Source organism: Hyalella azteca, unplaced genomic scaffold (assembly GCF_000764305.2).
Source record: "Hyalella azteca isolate HAZT.00-mixed unplaced genomic scaffold, Hazt_2.0.2 contig14896, whole genome shotgun sequence".
NCBI classification, from domain to species: Eukaryota; Metazoa; Arthropoda; class Malacostraca; order Amphipoda; family Hyalellidae; genus Hyalella; species Hyalella azteca.
In genome coordinates this window covers 124,339-150,120 of record NW_025944763.1, presented here as the reverse complement: position 1 = coordinate 150,120, position 25,782 = coordinate 124,339, and the positions used below count along the sequence as shown (strand labels likewise).

The 25,782-nt window shown below is 39.7% G+C and overlaps 1 protein-coding gene across 2 annotated transcripts in view; it reads left to right on the top strand.

The window, feature by feature from the left end:
- LOC108666266 (probable nuclear hormone receptor HR38) overlaps positions 1 to 20,704 on the top strand; it is a 98,082-nt gene extending 77,378 nt beyond the window's left edge. For both annotated transcript variants that reach the window (XM_018153100.2, XM_018153101.2), the window contains 2 exons: positions 5,732 to 6,232; positions 14,456 to 20,704. In XM_018153100.2, the coding sequence (XP_018008589.1) occupies positions 5,732 to 6,232; positions 14,456 to 16,294 (2,340 nt within the window). In that variant the 3' untranslated portion in view covers positions 16,295 to 20,704. The remainder of the gene's footprint in view (positions 1 to 5,731; positions 6,233 to 14,455) is intronic.
- The last annotated feature ends 5,078 nt before the right edge of the window (positions 20,705 to 25,782 follow it).

Below are 25,782 nucleotides of genomic sequence, written 5' to 3'. Positions count from 1 at the left end.
ATGTGTGCGACTGGTGTCACCGAGTCCACTGATTTCTTTGAGGTCATCCAAAAGATCGCGGCCCCAGTGACTGGCAGCTCATGGCAGTTGCTCTGTTACATAACTCAGTGGCGGACCCTGTGACATCAACGCACACTTAATGGAACACTTACCACTCGGCGCACACTCGATTAATGTAGATATTTGCTACTGGTATGCTCATACTCTAACCAAAAAGAGTTCACAGTGCCAGCCGAATGACTTTGTTGATAAACTTTTTTTTCCTATTCTACGCTCAGAGCCTTGCAACAAGAACCCCAAAGCGTCGTTGTTTTGAAATTCCTAATAACAAGTTCTCATGGTTTGGTAGAGTGTATTCCACAGGAAGTTATTTCTCGTTTTGCAACCCAATTATGCGTAGTAAACTTGAAGACTTTTCTGCACTCGAGCAAAATTGATTCAACTTTACCTACTACATTGAAAAATGGAACTGCTTATTCCTGGAAGTCACCGAGAATCTTCCCTTGTCGTATTGCAGCCCTAAATAGAAGCTCAAGCTATGTACTAATAACTGACCCAGATACCCCATGGCCGGAGTTTTTAAGCAAGTGTGCATCCATTGCTCACTGCATCCGACTCATGGTAGGAATAATGACCTTAATTTATTAATATAAATGAAGACCATTATTCGATGATTTCTTGAAGAACATTTGTTAATGCATACTTAACCCCGTATAAAATTTCCTTCATTTTTGAAATGATGTTTTAAAGGAGGAATAAAAATATGTTAAGTACATTAATGAGGGGCCGAAGTTTCACTTACTAATTAAAGTTAATCCTAAGTTGTTCTATTGTATAAGCAGGTGGGTATAAGCAGTTAGTGGTATAGCCATGTCTCCAGGTCACTCATGATCAGGTACGAACATACGAGAATTGGGTACGAACAATAACCACAGTTGGTTGAGTAATCTGTGCTTTTCACTTGTGGTGTTCATGTGCCTTTAGAACAGATTCCGTGACACCTGCGCCATGACTCGCTCTTAGCTGGCTAGAGGTTGTAAAAAATGGTGCACGCACCCAAAACTTGTAAGCTCCGACATCTCACTGCATTATCAAAGTTTTCACTGTGGCCATTAGTTAACGGCAGTTAAATCTAGTTTCATTCCCTCCGTTGTTTAGTTTGACATTACCAATGGTATCATAGCTACGAGAATCAGTGTTCAGTTCTTGTATAGTTTTGTTATTGGGTGGGCGTACGCGTGCTGCTTATCATGTGCGAGCTCGCTGTTATCAGCAACATAGCCCCCCCCCCTTCCTGTCCATCGCCCCCCTCCTCCTCCTGGGTCCTCCTGTCTAGACACCTCATCAGACTAAACAAACTATGTCACCCCATCTCCTCCTCCCCCTCTTCTCTCTTTCCTGTTATTTCTAAGTATTCCCATGTGATTTTCTAATAATATTGTATATCGGTACCACTAGTACTATTTTTTTCGAGTAGCAACTAATACAACTAGAAAGTTAACTCCTCGTGATTAGCTGTTATAAGGTTATCGAAAATTTATGATAATCGTAATTTCACATTACACTTCTACAATTGGGAGAGTTACATACGATTGCCAGCGCTTCCTGGTATGGTTTGAGACTCAACTGACGTGTTAATTTTTTTGCCGCGACTACGGACTTCACATGCGCAGCAGCTGGACCCCCTGATATTATATGCAAATGGCGATGTTGTTTGTTTACATGATCGTTGTACATCAGCGATGTTTGCATGATCGTTGTACATCAACGATGTTTACATGATCGTTGCTCAGCAACGATGTTTACATGATCGTTGTACATCAGCGATGTTTACATGATCGTTGTACATCAACGATGTTTACATGATCGTTGCTCAGCAACGATGGTTACATGATCGTTGTACATCAACGATGTTTACATGATCGTTGTACATCAACGATGTTCACATGATCGTTGCACAGCAACGATGTTTACATGATCGTTGCACATCAACGATGTTTACATATTCGTTGTACATCAACGATGTTCACATGATCGTTGCACAGCAACGATGTTTACATGATCGTTGTACATCAACGATGGTTACATGATCGTTGCACATCAACGATGTTTACATGATCGTTGTACATCACCGACATTCAAGAGATCGCCCAGACGGCCAGACCGCCCGACCTTCAGCTGACTGCTGCATGCCCTCTTAGGAGAGCCCTTAGGAAACTTTCCTGTTCTATTTTTCGCTGACAGACGATGTAGGTCTGCGGTGGAGCGGTGGGCCTTGCGTGTGGCTGCGCTCCTTGCAGTGTGGCGTTGCAGTCAAGGTGACTTCGTACCTAATGACCCTCGCGGGGCGGCCGCCTAGCCTCGGTCTTATCGAATTCTTGAGAATATTTATGGCGGATCAGAAAATGAGACGTCCAAGCCATTCACAAGTTGCAAGCGATCTAGTTATTTATTGCGAAATGGATTCCAATTGAGCATTCTGTGACATAATATTACATAATTTCATGGTTATTATTTTCGATTCGTGGAAGTTAATTTAGTTGAATGAATTTACCAAAATCATTCTGATTTCAACCAGACAATAGGATATTTGGCGAGTTAGTTGACATGATCTTCTTAATTTCCAGAACTTCCCTGTTACTCGCACAGAAGCCCTTGCCTCGTATTGCAAGTGTCGTGCGCTTTGCCGCACTGTGCTTTTAAATGGCTGGTGCTTTCAATGGTCAGCCATGCAGCGAGTGTCTTGTGAGCTTGCATCGCCGGACCTAATGTGACATGTTCCTCGCATTGCCGACCATAATGTGACATGTTTCTCGCATTGCCGACCATAACGTGACATGTTTCTCGCATTGCCGACCATAACGTGACATGTGCCCCGCATTGCCGAGCATAATGTGCTCGGCCAGGCATAAATTGTCATGTTCCTCAATTTGTTTCACATGAAGTTTCATTGACCGCGCATTGACGCCTTAAGGTGTGTTGTGCCTCACATTTTCTTGCATTATGTGTCACGTGTTTCTTCTTACCTCTTCTCTTCCTCTCCAATCTCCATTGAAAGAATATGTACCCTTGGCCTCTGAAAAGAAAATAAATGGATATATAGCTGTAGTATTTCTCTGTAAAAACGAAGATACTAGGCTGAAATGTCTTTATGTTTGTTTCATCTTCACCTAAAATCTGTTGCACAGCTAACGAATATTCTCAATGATATGAAAAATGCGAAGTGTTCAGAATTTGTTCGAGCGTCTGTCTGCTGTTTTTTTTATTTACCGTTCTGTTTCTCCAGTTCTTGTGCAAACTTGCAAAGCGTCTTCTCAGGTCACGACTGTTGCAAACACTTGTGCTTTTGCCACCTTCGCGTCCAGACTATTCTGTCCTGTGTTGCACTGTTGGCTATCGATCTTTGTTCCTAAACGTTTTGTCATCTCTGGTAATTATCATACGACAATAACTTTTAGTTACTTTTTCCCCTGAAAATTCGTTTTTTGCCGTTTATTTATTAGTGTTGTGATTTATTTATTGCATTTTTGTTTTATTCAGTATTTATTTGTTTTAAATTGCTTCTTTCTTTTATTTATTCAATTCATCGCTAATTTACAGTACTCATTATTATGTATTTTTGAGTTATTTTCATATTCTATGCTCACAATGTTCCTATAAACGAGACTCGCTTTCCCGTTTCGAGATCGAACGTGAATTTGAGTCTGAAGCCAATTTTAACTTAAGTTAATCAAGGTCATCTAGTAGTATGAGGAAAAATTCTGTTAATTTCATGTCTCTTTTTTGTAGATGGTCTAATTAATGCTGATAGTATCTTAGAATGAGAATTCCTTGCTTCAAAGCTGTGCGATTTACACGGCAGCTTGGCACATGTGTTAAAATTTGCACGCTCTCCATCGTGCTTGACGTCGTCCGATCTCCTTGCAACTGTTTTGCTTTGGATTGTCTTCGGTTTCATTTACTCCGTGCGCTGTGTGAAGGAAACTTATTCATATATCTATTAACACGTTGCTTCGTGTTCGTTTTGCTGTTGCGGCACCACGTCGTTTTTGTTCTACTGCAAACACACAGCGCTTTATTCGCTTTTCTGTGTACACTGAAGGCAGTGGTCGTCTTACTGTTAACTACTGTGTAATGCTAGTTTTCATGAGGACGCTCAGCGTCGTGGTCGATTTTGTGTCAGCACATTGCTATTCTTTCGTATTTCTACGAACACACAAAATCGTTGTTTGTTTTTCTGCCTACATATGATTCTCATTTTTCTCTAAGCACACAGCGTCGTGTTTGCTTCTCCGCAAACACACGACGCCGTGTTCCTTTCCTGTGGGCATGCGACGTTGTCTTTGCTTTTATGTGAACACGCGGTGTCGTGTTACTTTGCTGCCAACACAGTGTGACTCGTTTTAGCGAACATATCCGCCGCTGTGTTTACATTTCTGTCAAAACGTGACGTCGGGGTCATTTTCTGTTAATAAACGGTGTCCAGAGCGTTGCACTGTGAACAGACAACGTCTTTTTCGGTTTACTGTAATCATACGCCGTCGTATTCATTTTTTGCGACCGCAAATCGCAATGGTCATTTTACCACAACAACCTGTGACCTGTGTCAGGTTCGCATTCATGATTAAGCACAGAGGCGGGATCAAATTTTTGCTAACAAATTGCCAAGTTTTCGTTTTCGGTTCAATTTTAAATACGAATTAAAGAATTTTAGCCAACCTGCGATGTCTAGTTTCGTTTTGTCGCTAGCCCACGGCCTCGTGCTCATTTTTCTACTAACAAAACAGGTCGGGTTCGTTTTTCTGTGAACACACACAACGTCGTTTTCGTTTTTCTGTGAACACACACAACGTCGTTTTCGTTTTTCTGTGAACACACACAACGTCGTTTTCGTTTTACTGTGAACACACACAACGTCGTTTTCATTTTTCTGTGAACACACGACGTTGTGTTTGTTTTTTCAGCTAACAAGCCACGACGTCTTTATTTTTCGATGACCAAACGCTGATTCATCTGTCCTTCTTTTGATCTTTTAACGATATTGAGTTCATTGCTAAAATTCATTCACTCATGTTATCTTCAGTTCATTTCCTTTCCGAAACTGTATGTCATTTTACGTGTCGTTTGTTTTTGTATCATACGTTCGTGAATATGTCACGTAGGTACGTTTTATGACAAATTTTAATGTCATGTGTTTGTACATACATATTTTGGGTTTGAATAAGCTGGAAGTGTATTTGCATCAAAAAGTGCGTCCATCGGTGTATCTTTAAAAAGAGTTGATTTATTATAATAGTGACTTATAATATAATAGTGAAACACTGATATTCATTTCATCAACCTGTGTGAACAGCGCTATTGGATTTTACACAATATGAATTCTCTAGTATGCTTCTTCATATAGGTGATGAATACATCACTATTTATTCTTTCACGTACGTTTCACTAATTTTTTACAGATCATAAACACATAGTAATGATACTCGTCTGTCCACACAGTAATTGTGCGTGTCCCCACCGTAACGATGTATGATCACACATTAACATGACTATCTGCTCAGTAATGCTGCGTTATGCGTGTTTTCACAGTAATGGTGTTTGTGCACTCAGTAACTGTGAACATTTAAACACTAACAATGTATTTTCACACAGTAACCATATATTTTCAACCAATAGTACGTGTTCACACAGTAACTTGGTGTTCACACAGTAACAATGCGTGTTCACACAGGTGGTGTACGCCGCAGACTGCGTGAACGCTTGCCGTGGCCCAGGGATGGCAAGTCGTTCCTTGCAGAGCCTCCCTAGCACCACCACCATCACCACTACCATTGCCACCACCACCATTACCACCTGCGCCACTACCAGAGGATCGGCGTGTGTGGCGACTAGCAGTCATCATCATCATCATCACCATCATCATCGCAACCAGCATCATCCTCAAGTACAGTCGCAACCACAACAGCCTCAACCGCACCGGCAGCATCAATACCACCATCAAGCCGTCAGACAACAAGACCGTTACGTTGAAAATTATAATCAACTTCATCAGCCTCACCACATCCAGCCGTCCGACAGGAAGTTCTACTCATGTCAAGAAGTGGAACGGTTGCAAGAACTGCAGCAGTCGAACCCTATCCCTGATTTCAACCAGCAGTACCCAACTAGGATTGCGAGGCGAGACGGCGAAGAACTTCACAGCATTTCTGCATCCTCTAGACGTTATCCGCAGGTGAGTACGTTCCTCTGAAATCTTTTTCAACGTGTGCTCGATTCTGATTTTTTGCTTCCGTTATAGCCATAAATTGTGACTTTAATGGCCACTTCAGATGTTTGGTGCTGTGCTAGTACAGGCTAAGCAGCAATTTATTTGTAACATAGCTTTAGGTTTTTGCAGTCACCTGCTTGACATCGAATTGTCTATGTTCTTTGTTGCACAAATTCCACGTGTGTGGCGCGCATTCGGCAAGTCACGACACAGTTAGAGCATTTATCAGTACGACTTTAAGTCTCGCCCTCATTCTGTCGAGTAGATGTTCCGCAAATCTCTTATTTTCTTCTGTCCGATGAACGCATTGATTCAACGACAATCTCAGCGGAATGCTACCTCAATCCGCGCCTTGTTAACGTTTGTTGATTGCTTGCTCATCCTGTCACTTCCATGATATTGCCTCAAGTTACAATGTCATCATGCTGAGAACTTCTTCATTTATATTAATGAATGAATTGAGAACATAGCGCATTATTTAAATCCGAGCAACCAATCAAAGTACGCATTTGATCACGTTTGACGAAATTTCAAACATTTCTAGTCTGTGAGGTGTAACGAACTTATTTATGTTGAATGTGTTTAACATGTCTATGTGTTTAACATATTATAATTGCGGCAAAAGTTTTAGGCGGCTCTAGTGTCAAAATCTCCTTCAAAATTAGGCGTTACGTAATTTTAAACACATTTATAATATAACATTGCAGGCAAGAAACTGAAACAATTGCATAAATTTAGTGCATCTGCATTATCTTCCGTTTATAAAAGTATTCAAAAGGAGATTTTAAATATTAAAAAGGAGATTTTATCCTTACTGTCAAATTCAAAGGTCGCTAGCTCAAATCTTGCACAAGTACTGAATATAATTCATGATTGTGCTACATTTTAACGTCAGGTGGATTAAGCTCTTCTCAGCTTAGCACACAGTGACCTCGCATGAGACTTATCAGCAAGACAGGTGTGGACAGCGTATTGAGCTGTGAACTACAGCATGCATCACGACACTTGTTCAACAAGTCACAGGCGTATATTTGATAGCAACTTCCTCGTTATGTGCAGTGAACCGGGACACGTGTTCTCTGCAAGTCCCCCCCTTTGCAAGTCCCCCAAGTCCTTTCAGTTACATGGCCTTTAGTTACTACTCAAAATTGATGTTAAAACTGGAGCCTACTTTAGAATTTTTTAAATTTTCGTTTCCTCATGAAAACTTGAAATGGCTTTTAGTAGCTGCTCTGAAGATCATTAAAAATGTTGTAAACGCATGATTCATCGACTATTGATCTCTTTATAAACGCGTTCACTCGTTCGGCGCGAAACCCGCCAAAGAATACTGACTGACGCGTTAAATTTCGTTTGCTGATATTGTGAGCGTTCTTGAAATGAGCGCGTAAAGATATGGCTTTAATACCATGTTTTTATTTCGTCTATGTCAGCTGGGAGTGAATTTTGAAAGTGAAATTCCCGCATGACCGCTCTCAGGTCGGCGTGGGGATCCGAGCTCTAAAAAATCCATAATTCCGGTACTGTGGCAGACGTGGATGTGGGAACATCCTGCATGGTTCCGTGCGCTGGCATAGTGAGCGTAAAAGTACTCTTTTCAGAGAGATTTTAATTCACGCATATTGTGTTGAAACTCTTATAAAGAAGCATGTACCCAAACCTTCACAACGAGATTTCAATTGCTTAGACTTTGCAAATTTTACGAACATTGACATATTTCATCATTGATTGAAAATACTGGCCTTAAAATAAACACTTTTTTCTTTTAGAATGTAAGTTGGCTCAGCTAGATCGATAATTAGAGTAAAGTAGCATTTTTTTACTTCATTTAAAATATCACGCCAACGCATTGAGAGAGTGGAGACTGCGAAACATAATTTTCACTCGCCACTTACTTGCAAAAGATATTATTCAATCTGCCGATGACGGTTTACAATGCAACTACTTCAGCGCTTAACTTGCCTTGCAGTTTTAAACCGAAAAGCCTCCCGTATGAGAGCACTGCGACGTAAAAATATCGCAGTGTAAAAATTCTGAATGAATCCGGCGGCTTATTATCACAGCAACGTATGAATGTAGCTATTCACAAATTCTTCAGCGAAAAGATTTATCGCAACAGCGATATGGCTATATGTTTACGTTCTGTGCGCTTTTCTAATCCCCTAAATCAAGGGTAAGATAACCTTGATTTTCGTAAGAAAAATATATATATATAACGAATGTAGAATGTATTATCTGGTAGTCCGTTTTAAGCGTTTGCTCCCCGTTGTCACAGCAGCAAGGAATTTCAGATTGAAGATATAAATTTCAGAAATCAGAATTGTATTTCATTTTGAGGAAGGTAATTTACAGTTTGAACCAACATTACAAGAAAATTGTCTTCGTCGCAACATAAGCACAATATTCGTCCGCAGATAAAATTAGAAAGCCTTTGTTCGAGCCTATTCCGTATCTCAGACGCTTTCCGTCAATTAATCAAGCACGGTATTTTTTCTTCGTCAGCAGTTTCTTCCATCAAAGGCAGGCAAGCGACTACCCGTAGTATAGCGCATGTCCGTGTGATTTAAATACTCTTCATCTCATGCTTCCCCAAGTCTTGAGTGTTGGAGCTATGTTTTTATAGAGCTTTTTATTCGCATCTTGGTGGCAGCAGTCACTTCTGCAGATATTATCTAGACGCTTCCAAAAATGAACGTCATTATTGCTTTCGCACTCGTGTCGGCCCCCAGTTTTTGTCACAGTGAGACATCTGCCACGTTGAGATTTCTGCGTTAGCTTGTCTATCATCACTGGGGTGTCCTTAGTTGCGTCGTCGCCGCACGAGATTCAATAGTTATTTATATGAGCAACTGAACTTTTCATAGACAAATAAGTATACATTTTCACAACTGCTCAGAAGTTCTCGCTAACCGCCTTGTAGTGTTGCTTTATTGTTTGATTGTAAAAGGTAACTGAGCTCTGCTGCAAATACTGCGTTCGAACAATTTATTCAATGGAGGCGTTTTCGAGTTGTCCAATAACGAATGTTCTATGGTAGATCTATTAGAAACGTACGTAAATATATATCATGTTGAAGTTGTAAAATATCAGTCACGAATACTTCTTCAAATGTTCACATCATTATTAGAAGCGTACGTATTTTATATCATGTTAAAGTTGTAAAATAAATAAATATAAAAAAAAAAACATTTTTAAAAACCACGTTTTTCTGGTGGTTACAAAACTAAAAGCAATGAAATAAAACAAATAAAAAACTTTAAAACCACGTTTCCTTAACGGACAAAAATAAAAACAGTAATTCTTACATAACGTAAGAATTCTTACGTAATATTATGTAAGAGTTAATGTTTTTCTTTTTTGTCCGTTAAGAAAACGTGGTTTTTAAAAGTTTTTGTATTCGTATTATTTCATTGTTTTTAGTTTTGTAACCACCAGAAAAACGTGGTTTTTAAAAATGTTTTTTTTTTTTATATTTATTTATTTTCTACTTTTTAGTTTAGCAATTTTAGCAATTCAAATCATTTTCCAGGGTTGGCAACTCTGGATGTTCAACAAAAAAAAAGGCATTTCCCAACCGTGAATTTTTAGGGTTTTTATTTTTTTTAAATCTGAAAAATTTTTAATTATTACTTCTGGTGATCAAATCTTGAATTGTTAGGCAGCATAAGCATGCATGCCAAATTTCAAGTTCCTAGGATCTTCAGAAGTGCTCTAAATTAAGGTTTTAATTTTTGAAGACAGACAGAGACGAAAGGAAACTAAGAAAAACGTGGTAATAATATCATTCACAAAAAACATCCTAAAATGTTCAAACATTAATGTACAGTTGTAGGAATTTTATAATAACAGTTAAATACACAAAACATGCGCTACACTGTCAACATATTTACCAATCATCTTTAAATGTATCATAACTCGACCCATCAATCATGAAATACATGAAAAGCCATTCATGAACATCCTATCATTATGACCGCCTCGAGATTTTTTCGAGAATGCAGTCAAGGTCGCTTGCTTTGGCCGAGTCTGTGGCTGCCGGAGCTGCCTTGATCAATATGCGCGGAGCGGCTGCACGCCGTGTCTCTGTGTGCCGCTCTCTGTCCCAACTGCTCCATGCCCCTCTCTATCCGCCGGGTTCTCTGTATCTTTCTGTCTCCGTCGCTCTATGCCTCTCTCTATCCGCCGGGTTCTCTGCATCTTTCTGTCTCCGTCGCCCTATGTCTCAGCCGGGTTCTCTGCATCTTTGTCTCCGTCGCTCTATGCCCCTCTCTATCCGCCGGGTTCTCTGTGTCTTTGTCTCCGTCGCTCTATGCCTCTCTCTATCAGCCGGGATCTCTGTATCTTTCTGTCTCCGTCGCTTTATGCCTCCTCTATCAGCTGGGTTCTCAGTATCTTTCTGTCTCCGTCGCTCTATGCCTCTCTCTATCCGCCGGGTTCTCTGTGTCTTTGTCTCCGTCGCTCCATGCCTCTCTCTATCAGCCGGGTTCTCTGCATCTATCTGTCTCCGTCGCCCTATGTCTCTCTCTCTATCCGCCGGGTTCTCTGTCTCTTTCTGTCTCCGCCGCCCTATGTCTCTTCCTATCAGCCGGATTCTCTGTATCTTTCTGTCTCAGCCGCTCTATGCCTCTCTCTATCTGCCTGGTTTCTGTATCTTTCTGTCTCAGTCGCCGTATGCCTCTATCTATCCGCCGCGTTCTTTATATATTTCTGTTTCAGCCCCTCTATGCCTCTATCTGCCTGGTCTCTGTATCTTTCTGTCTCAGCCGTCCTCTGCCTCTCGCTATTTGCCGGGTTCTCTGTATCTTTCTGTTTCAGCCGCTCCATGCCTTCATCTGCCTAGTCTCTGTATCTTTCTGTCTCTGCCGCTTTATGCCTCTCTCGTTATATTCACTGGGATCTCGGTCTCTATCCGGCTAAGCATCTCAAAAATCTCACGGTCAACCGAGTACTGTCTCAGCCGCCTTATGCCACTCTCTATCAGCCGCGTTCCATGTATCTCTCTGTGTCAGTAGCTCTATCCCTCTCTCTGTCGATCAGCCTGTTTCCTGTATCTCAGCGGGTCTATGGCTCTCTTTGTCTACCAGCTAGATTCTCTGTATATCTCAGTTGCAGCAGCTCTCTTTGTATCTTCGCCTATCAGTCGGGTTCTTTGTATGTTTATCAGCGACGTTCTCCATAAATTACCTATCGTCTTTTCAGTCTCTCACCTTCTGTAGGGCGCGCTCTCAGTTTGGCAATCAACATGGGCTCGCTCTCTGCCTCTCTCGGCCTCTCTTTGCTTCTCATTTACTCTCTTTCTGCCTCTTTCCGTCGCTCTCGGTTGGTGGCTCTCCGTCTGACAATCGCATGTGCTGTCTTCCTCTGTCTATCAGTGGCGGCGCTCGCTGTCTCTCTCTAGTCATCGTTCGGTCGTTGACGTCGTCAGGTTATTGCTGTTTTACTCGTTCTCATGAATGCCTCGGTGTGTGAGCTGGCAAGTCAAAAAGACCACGAGAACAAAAAATGTGCAGCACTTTCAAATTATTCGGATAAGTGTCGGAATCAGTTTTCCGAGGAATTTCGCGTCAACTCAAATAATAGTATATTTTTGCCTCGATTACCACGAGTCTTTCGTTACTCAGTGACTCGACTGTTACTCAGCGAGTCGAATGGCACTCAGAAACTTTGTTCTGTTCTGTTACTGAGCAACTCGGTTCTGTCGTTCAACCAAACTCGACTGTCCCTCTTCGAGTAGGCTCACTCAGCAACCCGGTGCTGTCACTCAGCAACTCGGTTCTGTCATTCTGAAACTCAATTCTGTCGCATTCGTCCTACACTTAACTGCTGCTAAGCTTCTATATCGGTTGTCACTGGTCACTCCTATGGTTCAATATTCCTGAGATATTCTTAGGCCTAGAAAATTTCGTTTCATGTCACCATTTAATCCTGTACTTTAAATCTGACTTTGCCTAGTGCGAATAAAAATTTCCAACGCCCCGCCAACGCCGCGTTTACCCTCCCAAGAAGTTTTGTTTCTTACGCCTCTTCTACACTACCAACAACTCCTGCAGCCCTGTTGACTCAAACGTCTCTTGTATCCTCATGATGCCTCTGGTACCTTCTTAAGTCATTTAGATTATGCAGTGAAACTTCTTTTATCCTCCTACCGACTTCTCGTTATATCTTCAAAACACGTTTTGACTTTATAGGTAGTCTCTTAGAGTCTCCGTTTCCTAATGGCTCGTTTATATATCTAATACCTCGTATTTCCTACTAACGCATTGCAAAAATAATATTCCTTTTATTCCTTTCCAATTCGCTTCGGAAATTTTTTAACCTGGTGTATTAGCATCTTTGAAACAGATCTGTCAACATCCAATGCTTCGGACTGTGCGATTAGCCTTCATTCAACTGAATTGGTTGTGCTTCCTCCTTCTTTCATATGTATGATTTTTAGATGTATATAAATAAATAGCCTCCCAAATATTTAAGGTTCATCTTTACTTATGATCTATTTATTACTTCAAACGAATTTCAAACATTGTTTATTTTTAACTAAGATTCTTTTTTCCATTCGTTTATACTGTCGTTTTTGTGTATTCTAGATCAACTGAATTCAGGTGAAAGATTAACACGATTTCAGGTATCAGAGGAGCGTTGTGTATTAGATGCAGATGCAGATAATACAGAAAGATACAGAGAACCCGGCAGGTAGAGAGAAGCATGGAGCAGCTGAGACATAAAGATACAGAGAACTCGTCTGATAGAGCGAGGCATAGAGCGGCTGAGACATAAAGATACAGAGAACTCGTCTGATAGAGCGAGGCATAGAGCGGCTGAGACATAAAGATACAGAGAACTCGTCTGATAGAGCGAGGCATAGAGCGGCTGAGACATAAAGATACAGAGAACTCGTCTGATAGAGCGAGGCATAGAGTGGCTGAGACATAAAGATTCAGAGAACCCGGCAGATAAAGAGAGGCATAGAGCGGCTGAGACATAAAGATACAGAGAACTCGTCTGATAGAGAAAGGCATAGAGCGGCTGACATAAAGAAAACAGAGAACTCGTCTGATAGAGAGAGGCATAGAGCGGCTGACATAAAGATACAGACAACTCAGCTGATAGAGTGAGGCATAGAGCGGCTGAGAAAGAAAGATACAGACAGACATCGCTGGCTATCACGTTTGGCTGACGTAGATGAACGTAGCGAGAGAATAATGTATAAAAGAATTTGCCGTGTCATGCTTTGAATCTGGCTCGTACTTGATTCTGTTTAGGCAGTAGAGATTTACACGATTACTGTGTTTTATGATTATTTAAATCATATTGCGTTTTATGATTGTTTAAATCATATTGCGTTTCATGATTGTTTAAATCATAAAACGTAATAATCTAGTCAATTTTTACTACCTATATAAAATGGAGTACGAGCCAGCTTCACGGCACGAAATTTAAATTCGTTTATACATTCTTTGCTCGCTACGTTGTCAACGATCGTATTTATTTATTGAATAATGAGGGAAGGTAGGTATGCAAGATTTTTAACAATTTTTATGGTAAGTAAAACGATTGTCTCAACTCCCCCGTGTTCCTTTTCTCTTTTAGGCTAAATTTTATTTTAATCTAGATAAGTATTTAAAAATTAAGACGGAAAACCTAAAACCTTTTTACCTGAGCAAGTGTTACTCAATTGAACACTTTCAGATGCAGCTGTAACGTATTTAAATTATGAGCATATTATTTACTCATGGATAAATTCCAACAGCAATGTTAAAGCTTCATGACCAATGAAAATTAGAACTGGTTAGCAAATAAATCAACTCCTCGGCAATTACATCATATTGAACTGCTTAACTGAAACTGAAAACTTTTGGGATTACTTTCACTATACTTACCCCAGACTTTGGCACCCCTGGCTATCAACCACTAACCAAGACTGCATTGCTTGGCTTTAATGTGCTAAATTGCAGTGTGTCTACTCTAACTGAAATTAATCACAACGTACATTATCATTTGCAGAAGGTAAAAAGATCAAGAAATTGATCGCTGATAGTCAACATGAATTTTAAAATTTAAGAAAGCTTCACATCAACTAAAAACTGGTGAAGTGTTAATTCCCTGCTCTCTGGCTTTAAGAAGGACGGCCCATAATAACATCGTGTATTCGCTTATATGTTTATCCTTCTAACGCCTCGTATTTTTCAGGACTCGGAGGTGCAGAGACCGTACATTAAGCCTGCGGCAAACAAGACGCTGGATGACCTCAAGCCTAGCCAAGCTCATCACATTTCTTCTTCCATTCCTTTCCAAGTGAGGGTTGCCTCACCGGACGCCGCATCTGTGATGTGCTATTCACCTACATCATCTTCTTCACCACTGCTCTGTCCCGCACATCCAAATCATCTTCAACATTCTGGCATGGCGCCCTCAGCTCCTGTCATGCCTTCTGCGTCGCCTCCTTCAGGAGCGTCCGTACGACCTCGCTCTTGCAAGAACCGTGGCGCATCGTCTTCCGATCCCCGCTCCTCTGACACAAGAAACCCAAACTCTTCACCTCAACCTACGATAAAATCTAAAAATCCATTAAATTTTTTGAAATCTTCTCCAAAAAACAGAAAAGAAAATAGCATGAGAAAAATATCGCCACAAAATATTAAAAACAGTAATTGTAGTTCAGGTAATTGTAGTAGTAGCAGCTCGACTAGCATTGCCAATAATTGTTGCAATAGTAATCTCATTAAATCTTTTGGATCTAAAATTGATTCTAGGGAGAAAGGGTCGCTGTATGTAGTTGGCGTTCCAGACAATTCTCACTGCTATTCCGCGTCTTTGCCTCTGCTTCCATCTGCTGTCCAGAATAAGAATTCATCTATCCTAATGAGTCATTCGGTTACAAATTCTGAAGGCTTGACTCCTCCTTTACCGTGTCCTTTGGGTCCTAGTTCAGTCGCTGACGTAACTTTGTTGTCGTGTCATCCTTCTTCCTTGGGCCAGAGTACTGAAATTTCAGCTCCATCGATCATGTCTCCGCAGCAGGAAACAATAAATTACCAGCAGCAGCATTATCAGCGTCCTCAATACCACCAAGCTGAATATCAACAAGATTCCTCTGCTTCACAGACACCTGTGTCTCCTTACGAGTATGATCAACTTACTGATGATAATCGCTTACATTACCCACTAACGTCATCTGTTCCATCCTCATCTTTATCGCGGTCACCTTCTTCTCTCCAGTTCCAAGCATTCGACGACGTGAGTTGTGGGCTGCCGACTGGTCAAGAAGACATGAGCAGAAGAAGCACTAATCATGCAGATTTGGATGAAAGGATAGGCACACAGGTTGATTTAGGTGAGAGGCTGCATTCTCCTTCTGAACTAGATTGTCAACTACTACATTCTCCTTCTGATTTGGAAAATAGAATACAGTCCCCGGAAACTTTTAGCGACCGAAGTAACTCTCCATTGTGTTTGACGGGTGGATCGTTGGGTCCATGCGCTGTCCCCAAATGCAGTGCCAAATCCCGCTCTACGCGATCAGCTTCCACAGTTGATTCGTTATTCGAGAATCGCATTTCACGTAGTTTGCAGTCAGATCGCCAGAGGACCGAAATCTCAGGAGTATCTTGCGGGACCATCGTGAGAATATCTTCACCTCGAGAAAATCGAACAAGTCGCCCTGCGAGTTTGGCCTCTGACGAGCTTTTTGGTGTTCCTTCCGAAGCACCCCCGTCCTACAGGGAAGTCCTTCTCCATCCTGACCATTTCAGAATCCCTCTTCCAAACGAGTCAATTTCATCTTTTTCTGCATCAGATGGAGAATGTTTATCTTCACCGCCAGCTTCAGCGCCCTTAGTAGAGAATGAGACACATGGTGAGCTCGTCCGCCTGGGGCGAGGTGGAGAAGAAGAGCTGAGGGCGAAACTTCTTCCTGTACACGATGGGGATTTCCCTAGAGAAGAACAGAGGAGGATCGCGCAGCCCACTAGCTCTAATTCTTCAATAGCTCCTCTTTATGCGTCGTGCTTTGAAAAAGAGGTTATATGACCATTAGGTTTCATCATTAGTCTTTCAAAACTTGTTGCTATGTTTACTTGAACGCGGATAAGTATAGGTATTAAAGAAAGCCTTACACGGTGTCGTAATGAGTGTGATTACGAATAGGAAAGGAAAATGATATATTCATAGTTGATAATAATTATTTAAGCACCAATTATAGTGTTCATGATTTTAAAACAAAAACTCTAATCGAGAATTCCTACGTGAAAGGATATCTTGTGCTGCTGCCTGTGATGTGACGACCGGCATTTAAGAGTTGACTTCTTCGACTCATGTCTATTGACTTGCAGGCGCCGAAGTGTGCGAGTCGTTCTTTGGCAACGTCAGAACGAGCGAAATGTGAGTGTTTCTTGTGGGTGAAGTGACTAGCGGCAGAACGAGCGAAATGTGAGTGTTTCTTGTGGGTGAAGTGACTAGCGGCAGAACGAGCGAAATGTGAGTGAAATGATCAGCGTCAGAATGAGGGAAATATATAAGTCAAAGTATAAGGAGCCTCTGGCTACGAGAGAAGGAGCAAAGTTCGTTATAGTCTCAAGATTTGGTGTATGAGTTTTTCTCGGTGTGATTGGCGTTACTTCTGTAAAATAAAGAGATATTGTCCTGAGGTGTGAATTGAGTGACTTTCTTGAGGTGAGATGTGCGAGAGTGTCTTAAAGTATGAATGCTGGTCAACAGTAGATCAGTGGAATGACAGAAGTGTGAAATAAAGAGACTGACGTCAGAAGGAACGAATTTAGGCCGTCTTCAGTCATAAATGATCTGCGTTAAGTGAAAACTGTTTTAGATCGATGTTCTATTAACCTAATTTTTCAGCCGGAGCTTACAGCAGCAAATTACGAGATCATATTGGGACTCTTAAATTAATTTAATTGTATATTTTCGGAATAGAATACATGTTGTCCTATTAATTGTTGTTGCAATGCTGTGGGAACCATTGCTTCCATGTACTCTCTGGGATCCCACATCGTTATCTTTTCATTCAATTGGATTCGCTGCCTCTTTTATTCCACGCCCGAAATTTGGAAATCTCAATCTGTTTTCCGTATTCGTCTCAAACAAGTTTTTGACTATGAACGTATCGGTAAATACATCAAGCAGAAGCATAACTTAATAAAATATTCCTGGTGATACAGTTCGTGATTAAGGATTATTATGACTGCGTTAGCCTGAGCTAGTGTTGGAGCTGGTGTATACGAGACTATTAAATGAGGATAAGAAAGTGAAGGATTCTTGTGATATACCTATTCTCGGTATCGTCAAAAAATCTAACTGATGTTAAGTATAAACTTTGACTCAGTACATGTTTCCAAGATGTCTGTAAACAATGTTTTTATACATAATCCTAGTGGTAATGTTTGGCGATAGTGATAACCTGTGGAGTTGGCAACTAAAGATTATCTGCTGGAGCTGGATGAATAAAGATGTATTAAGGTGAGATGACGTATTGCGATGGTTTGGGCTGCACGACTTAAGATATGTTACGGTGACATGACATGATGCGATGGTATTGAGTTTCAGCATAGCTCATGTGATTTTCGACGCACCATGAGGAAGTGATTGCTGCGTATTTGTGATTCTTTTTCCTTTGCTATGTTAATTTATTGGATTAGGATGGTGATCTTGTCGTCTATATTCGTCGTCCTATGTAATGCTAGGATAGCGACTATATTTAAGCTGATCTTCATTTGTATTATCATTATACCCTTCTTTATTTACTATTTTCTTCCACTTTAAGAGCTGCCTGCGTTTTGGTAGCTCATCGTATATGTTGACAAAGCTATTGCTGTAATTGCTTCCTTTAACAATGTCGCTACAATACGAGCCGTTACTTACAACCATGTGATGGGACTCCTTACTGGGTTTCAGTGCTTAATCTTTCACCCACTTCATAATGATTGTGGTTATTTCGGATCACTGCAAATTATTCCTCTAAGCTTGCGCCATATTTACCGTTTCTCGTGAGAATTTTGTTTAATGTCGTCTGTTTTTCAAATAGAATTACAGGCGTAGCGCATCGCAGTATTCTGCCGTGTCTACTAGCAATGACTTCATTTCTCGATTTCTGTTCTTTCAGACGTGGAACAGAAATAAATTTTATTTATTTTCGTTTATATCGAGGAAGACGCTCTGAAAATGTTTCTTATTTCCGTCGAAAAATAAGGCGAACAGTCGGCTCGTTACCCTCTGCAAAATTTTTCACTGTCAGAAACAAGAAAATCATACGGTATTTTAGTGTCAATATGAAATTGTTTAGTCTTTCTCTTAGTTTTTCTAAAGCGCATCATTGACTCGTGTAGTTCTTTATTTTGAAGATATTCAGTTATGCAGTCCGTGCATCATATCTTTGTTCTTTTTATAGGAAATGCTGTTGAGCCACCATTTTGACCTAGCTTATCTCTATCGTATGTTGACTGCATCGGCAATGCTGGAGGCTGTGTCAATTTATTCACGAATTTCTTATCTTTTGCGTTCTCAACTATCTTCAAACTATGAGTGATCAAAAACTCAAGTAGTATCTTCTCATCAAATTCATTGAATTCGTTTAAAAATTATCGATGTTTTATCTGGAGAAATTTTTATTTGAAAATATTCTGGAAAGTTTGTATATAATTGGGCTAGCAATAAGTGACGAGGAATAGTTTTAATGTTCTGGTGTTGGAAATAAATTGACTCTATTTCTTGAATATAAACATTGGTCTTAGTTGTTCTATTTTTCTTTTATCATTAGTTTTTTTGCTAAGATATGGAAGTTATTGGGTTTAATCTAGCATTTCTACAGAAAATTTTACTCGTAATATTACGTTTTTCAACTTGTTAAATCGCAGCGTCATTTCTCCTCTTGTCACTTATTCAAATCTCTTGAGACTCATTACAAATTCTTATCTCGTTCTGTTATTATGAGTATTTTTCTGATTTAGTGTAGCTTTACGGGAAATAACAGCAATTCATCTGTGTTCTGTTAGGTTGACCTGTTTTTGCCGATGCAGAAGACAATCATAGTGCCAAATCAGAGCTTTGTCGATGCTACTATTTTTCTCCGCAAGGCCTCCCGAAACTTGGCTCTGCTACCACGTGCATGATACACTCATTATAGGCCAATAGCTTCTCTTCTTTACCTTGCGTAATAAAGGTTGAAAATGTTAACGTTTAGCTCATCTTCTCGACTTGAGTAAGCCTCCGGGATTGCTAGTCTACTTTTTTTAAATCGCAGAGTTTAAGAAGTTTATTTTGTGTGTCTTGATCCAAAATTTCTTCAGAAAGCTCTAATATTGAATTTCATTGCGCCGTTTAAAGCTTCCACTACACTGACTACAGTAATGAATCTCACTCTCACGCATGCAGTTATCTTCTGCGGTCCCCATAGATACTGCGTTCTTGAATTGGATCTGAAGTTCATAAAAGCTTTAATTCGTGTTCAGAAAATTAATTTCTTTTATTAGGACAAACGACTGCAAAAGAGTGGGATGAAAACTTGTCGCCTAAATATCTATACGCATTGCGATGTTGTTTGAATTACTCTGTGTTATGTGGAATGAATGCGAAACACATGCTTGCTCGCCGACAACGTAAGCAAAATTCAGAACGGTAATTGACCGAGTTCGGTTCATGTATGGATAACTATGGATTGTTATACATCTTGGTACAAAAGTACCTGTTGTACTAGTTAATAGGCGTACGAGTTATTTGCAGCGCTCATCTCTGACAAACTTCTCTTTATTATAGGAGAGCACGGTTAGCGCCGGTATGAGGAGCATAAGTTGAGATGTTGGTTTGTGATTAAAAAGCGTTCAAGGATAAACGTCTACTGCGCCATTCCCAACCTTCATATCTCAGTGATCTGTACTGGGATAAGTTTGGCAACAGAGCTGTTGACTGCAAGTTTGTAAGTGTCGTTAAAACCTTCGCTTGCTTATAGAACTTCGAACTCGCCTCGATGCCTCTTGATGATCGCCGTGGGCAGAACGTTGATGACACTCATAAAATGTTAATAATTAAGTGTGATGAGGCGCATGTGCCGTATAGATGTTTAAAGCGTACTCTCTTGGGGCTGTGCAATGTCATTTTGTGATATAGAAAAGGCTATTGAGGTACAAGAATTTGAGTCATGTACTGGAACTCGGTTGACTCTTGTTCTTCACATACTCGTGCCCAAAATCGCTGGCGTAGTTCCCGCATCCTTGTATGTGTATTTCGTCAGAGTTATTTTATTCCATTATAAGATATCGAAGAGCCGCACGTTGCTTATATGCTCTTCTCTGGCACTACAGTTTGTTATCAGCTTCATTTGCGAAGCTAAGTAAGCCAAGCGTGACTCAAGCAGGAAGTCAGGAGTGCAGTGTTGCATTCCCCATTGATAACTGTACAGGCAGCTCTAATTAAATGATTTTATACCGGAAATCTGATCTTTTTCTTTTCTTCTTCTAGTTTTTCTATTAGATGAGACTGAGGTTTCACAAAGCAACTTGTAAGAAAATTCGCTTGTACTTTCATGCCTTGCTGCACCGTAAAATGAAACAAGTCGTATTTTCCGAGAAAGTCAGTATTGCTTTTTTACAAATTCGAGCCGAAATAATGTTCTTCATCGTCACTCGTTGATCATTATTCATGTTTCATGCGTAAAACGAAGGCAAATTTAAATTCTATGATTAAAAAGCCAGGTTGTGATAAGGAGTAGATCTCGCACAACCTGGTTAGCCAGAAAGAAAGACTTCCACTCGGTAGGGACCAATGATTACCACTAATATGTAGGTGTAAAATCCTTGCAACTTTACATTAAAACTTGAAAGAATTTTGTAGCATAAATGATTTAAGAACTCAACGTTCAAGTACTAATTAAACTGACGCGTGCAAGCCGACAGTTTATTTTGTTTTTGATCTCGTCTGAGCTTGGTGCATATTCTCAGCTCAACGAATTAAAGTAACGTAATGTTGGACAAAGATTCGTTTCGTGAAAATTTTTCGAGAAAGGAATAACTTTGGGGGATTTTCAAAATCTAAATGAAACTCACTGCAATTTCCGTCAAAAAATCTACGGACACCAGTAAGAATTTTCTAATTTTGTTCAAAATATACAAATGACGAATAGATTATTCCATGATTACCATTGAATGATTTTCATTTCTCTAGTGCAAATTTTTTTAACGTAGTTGCGAAATTTTGTGTTGGCCTGACGCATAAATTTCGTTGATAGAAATTAGTTTTTCGTGAAATTGCCCTACTGTGATGAGTGATATCATGTTCACAAGTCTGGGTTTATTTAAAATTGTTCATGTCTGCTGGGATTATAATTGTGATTTTTTACATAAAAAACGGAACATAGACTGTGTTCTGATCTAAAGAAATAATTGTCAAGAGTCGACGGTTGAGAATTCACCGATAAATGATTGATTGAAGAAAGCTTAATGAGTAATCCTGATAAGAGTACTTCGAGAGTAATTCTAGGCAATTTATTTAAAGTGTATAGCCAGGCATGAACAATTCAATAGTTTGTCACTCTTGTATAGAGCGTGCGGGCCTCTCGCGCGACGTTGTTTGCTGACCCCTGTTATCTAAACGGGGCAATGAAAGCTGTCTGTCCTTTCGACTTAACGCGATGACGCATTTACGACTTGCCCTTAAATTTGAATTCATTAATGCTTTGGTTTATTTTTGCCATTTTTAGTGGAAATCAAAATAATATGTCTGTATTTTTGAAATCCAAATTAATCTAAATGTTTAGAAACAAAGCCGTTGTCGGTTTCTTCTGAGTAATATTACTGCGGGCGTGCGTAACTGCAGTCATCTGCTTCGCGGCTCGTTAGCTCTTCGAAAAACTTTGTATTTTGTGTAAAAAAAAGTTAATGTTACTCATCTTCCGGCTGTGCAGACACATTAGATGTACGAAGGCTGCTTGCTTCTCGCTGCAGCTGCGAGTCCTCGGCATGGTTTGCTGCGCTAGTTTCCTTCTCATCGTAACTTAATTAGCTCTCCTTGTCAAGATTGTCCGTCTTCCTACAAAACCTTCGTTTATTTTGCCGCCTTTTAAAAATATCTCGAAACTTTCTGAACGATTGATCGCCTGGCTGAAGTTTTATATATTTTTATTTTTGAACAATGAACTACATTTTCCATCTGTTTATTGCATTATTTATTAATTAAAAATACGTAAATTTTATCAATCTGGTTTTGTTTGTTTGTGCTCCGATCAGTCCAAAGTAAATGCAACAATTCTGAAACAAATATTATTTCTCCCATTTAAATTTTTAATCTTTGAGGCTTTAGGAGAATGGCGATATGAACAGCAGAAACATGCCGATGACAGACAGCGACAGTGGGAGAGAGAGGGCGGTTCCGTGTGTACAGAACTAGACGCAATCACAACACATGGAGCCAAGGCTCAACCAAAGATCGTTTGCTACATCTCAATGCCATATCAGCTTATTAATGAATATAACCAGTAAACTACTGAGTCACTTTGAACGAAACACTTCCCGTGTGTGCTAAAGCAGTAACTTTTTGATGAATACACAGACATGACGAGAATCTGCCTCTTTTCTCTTGGTAACTTCGCAGTTATGACAATGAGATGGAGTTGAGTTTCTTTGCTTGTAAAGTCGAGTAACCTCCGTCAAGATTGCGCCATCACAATTGTTGTGCTTTTCGATGTAATAGATGGTTATTTTGTTGAATGTTTCAATGTTTTCCATAGTCTTGTGATAAACAGGGCCGCAGAAAAACAGAACGCGCTTTGGTCTTTAGATGACTTTAATCTTTCAATTCACCATTTATCCAATTACTCCTGGAAAGTAGGATGTTCTGTTCGTAAGTGAATCCCTGTTTAATTCCATACTGTAGAGTAATAGATACATAACCATTTTGTTTATAAAGCACTTGAAACAATAACTGCATTGTATCTTCCTAGATGTTAGTCTAAATGCGTCCTCTGAACATTAATACGTCAATAGTTCATTGGTTGACCGTAAACGAAGGCGTAGAATGTAGTACATACTCTTAATCCAAGACATGAATCATTTCAGTAGAAAGTGATGTACCGAGCACCATGCCTCAGTGTCCCAATGTCCACACTTGTCTTCGTTATCTGCTTCTGGTCAATATTTCATTCTCTTTTCTAAATGCACCTTCTGAAACGGGTTCTAGAGCTGATAAGGTAGATTATTGTAAATCTGGTTCTTATTCTTACGACACGGTAATTTTTCCAAATGTTTTCGTCGTTTTTAGAATTATATATGTTAAATTCGGTCGCAAGTAATTTCAGCCGATCAGACCTCAGAACACGGTAATGTTTGGTGAAGTCTTTTCATATATCAATTCTCTAATACACTGCAAACTGAAACAGTCTTGACGAGCCATTGAAGGCTTAAAAAATTTTTCTCATTTTTTGTTAATGCAAAAAATTATTATGAGTTTCAGAGTTTGTTATGATTTCTTCATAATCTCATTCCGGTTCTGTGATCGTTAACTTTTTAAATGCCCCATTTTTTTTCAATTGAAACGTTTGTTATTGCGCTTTGATATTATGCACCCTGTTCTGCTGCGACGTGATAAACTTATTTACATACAACCGCTACTATATTAGAGACGCTCTTATTCTGGAATTTTTTGAACGCTTTTGTTTCAATTGAGTATCGTCTGTTCGCGCTGACACTTTTGCGAGTTTACTCGATCGCACACATCCAAGACTTGTTCTTTAGTATAAATCAGTCTTCTCATCGGGGGTTTCCGTCTCGCTTTTCCATTGTTGTAGAAATTCATTAAAAAATATTCATGGTTTAACCGTGTAAAAAGTGATTGTAAATAGTGATGCTGTATAGATACTGAACAGGCATGTACATTTTTGTGATTCTAACGCTTTATTCTTTGAGCAACAATGACCAAGAAAAAGAGTTCTGAATTCAGTCCTGATTGAGCTCTACTAATGTATGTATTGTTGAATGAACATGACTTGATATGTAGAATATAGAGGAGATAACTTCCTATTATCCCTTACTTACCCGATCTGTTTCGTGGACTCGCTGTTATTATTGACTTTATTATTCGTGGACGCATCTGTTACATATATAGTGGCCATCTCCCCAATCAACTAATCACTTTGACAGTGCACACTTGCATTATTGTTAGGCTTCGTGGAACAGCATTTGCCATGATTTATCCCTGGCATGAATGAGCGCTCAGGATAGTGACAATATTTAATCAATTTAATGTTTGAATCATTGTTTCCTGGTAGTAGTTTGCATCTATGTAACTAAGATGCGTCGAGGCTTCAGTATTATTATTCAGCAGGCTAACAGTTTTTTTCTCGCCGTGTTTGTTTGTACATTCGTTAAACGCAAGTCACTGTTTGTAAGTCTAATTTGTGAAAAACAGTGCATCAAAATTATCCTTACCTAATTATTACATTGAAGTAGTACAGATTGGTAGATTATATTTTCTGAATACCGTAATTGCCATGCAAAACATACAACTTCTGGTATCGAGAATATTCCATTCGCCGTTCTCAGCTATATAACCTACCAGTATGTTTTGTTTTTCCTCTACAAACAGCTCTATAAATCAATGCAGGTTGTTATTATAATTGTGTATCAATGTGAAACGAGGAACTTGGCCCCGTTGTAATAGAGGCAGATCGACTGGTCAGAATGATGCCGATCTCCCTTCATATCTTCTGAAATATTCTGAGATACCAGTAAGTCTATGGCATTCAGAGGGCCATCTTTTTGGTTCATTTCGTTGTTGTGTGAGAAACTATTATCCTGTGTTAATTATTCTGTTATTATGGTAACTGTGAAATTTTCTAATTGGTTTTATCTAGTTTACCTAACTCCTGCTCTCATGATGGTTAAAGTGTGAAGTCTGCTGCGTGTGTAGACCAGTAATATTATTATATAATGTCCGTACTGACCATTCTTTCCAGCGTCCTACGTTGCCCAAATTCCATTGCACCCATAAACAGTTAGCCATGTTTGTTGTGTTAATGAGGGGTTTCAAATCAACATCTACCTGGACAACCTATACTCGTGTAATCATCGTCTTGAACTCAGTGTTTTTTTGCTATTCATATTGAATTGCTTCAAACTTGATGAAATGTTACAGTGAAGACTGATGGTGGTGACACTACTAACAATCATTTCATATGCTGGCATCTTGTCCACAAAACGCACGCTGATTTGTGCTTCATTTCCTTGGAAATTTAGGTTTCACCTCAAATAATGAATTTAAATACATTTACATGATGGAAGGCTGTGATCGGTTAGTTACTTGTACGGTTACGAAGTTATAGGTACACGTGATGTGAGGCCCCAAAGGCAAGGAACGAATTTTTCAATGTTATTTCTCATTTAAATCTAATCGAACCGCACCTGGAAACTTTATTTTCCGTAGCGTAAAAGGCTTGTGAGGTCAGAACCGAGGTATGAGTCAAGCTCGTCGCTCGAAATTGCCGTCACTCGTCTTCAACACCTTTTGTGTTATATGTTCAA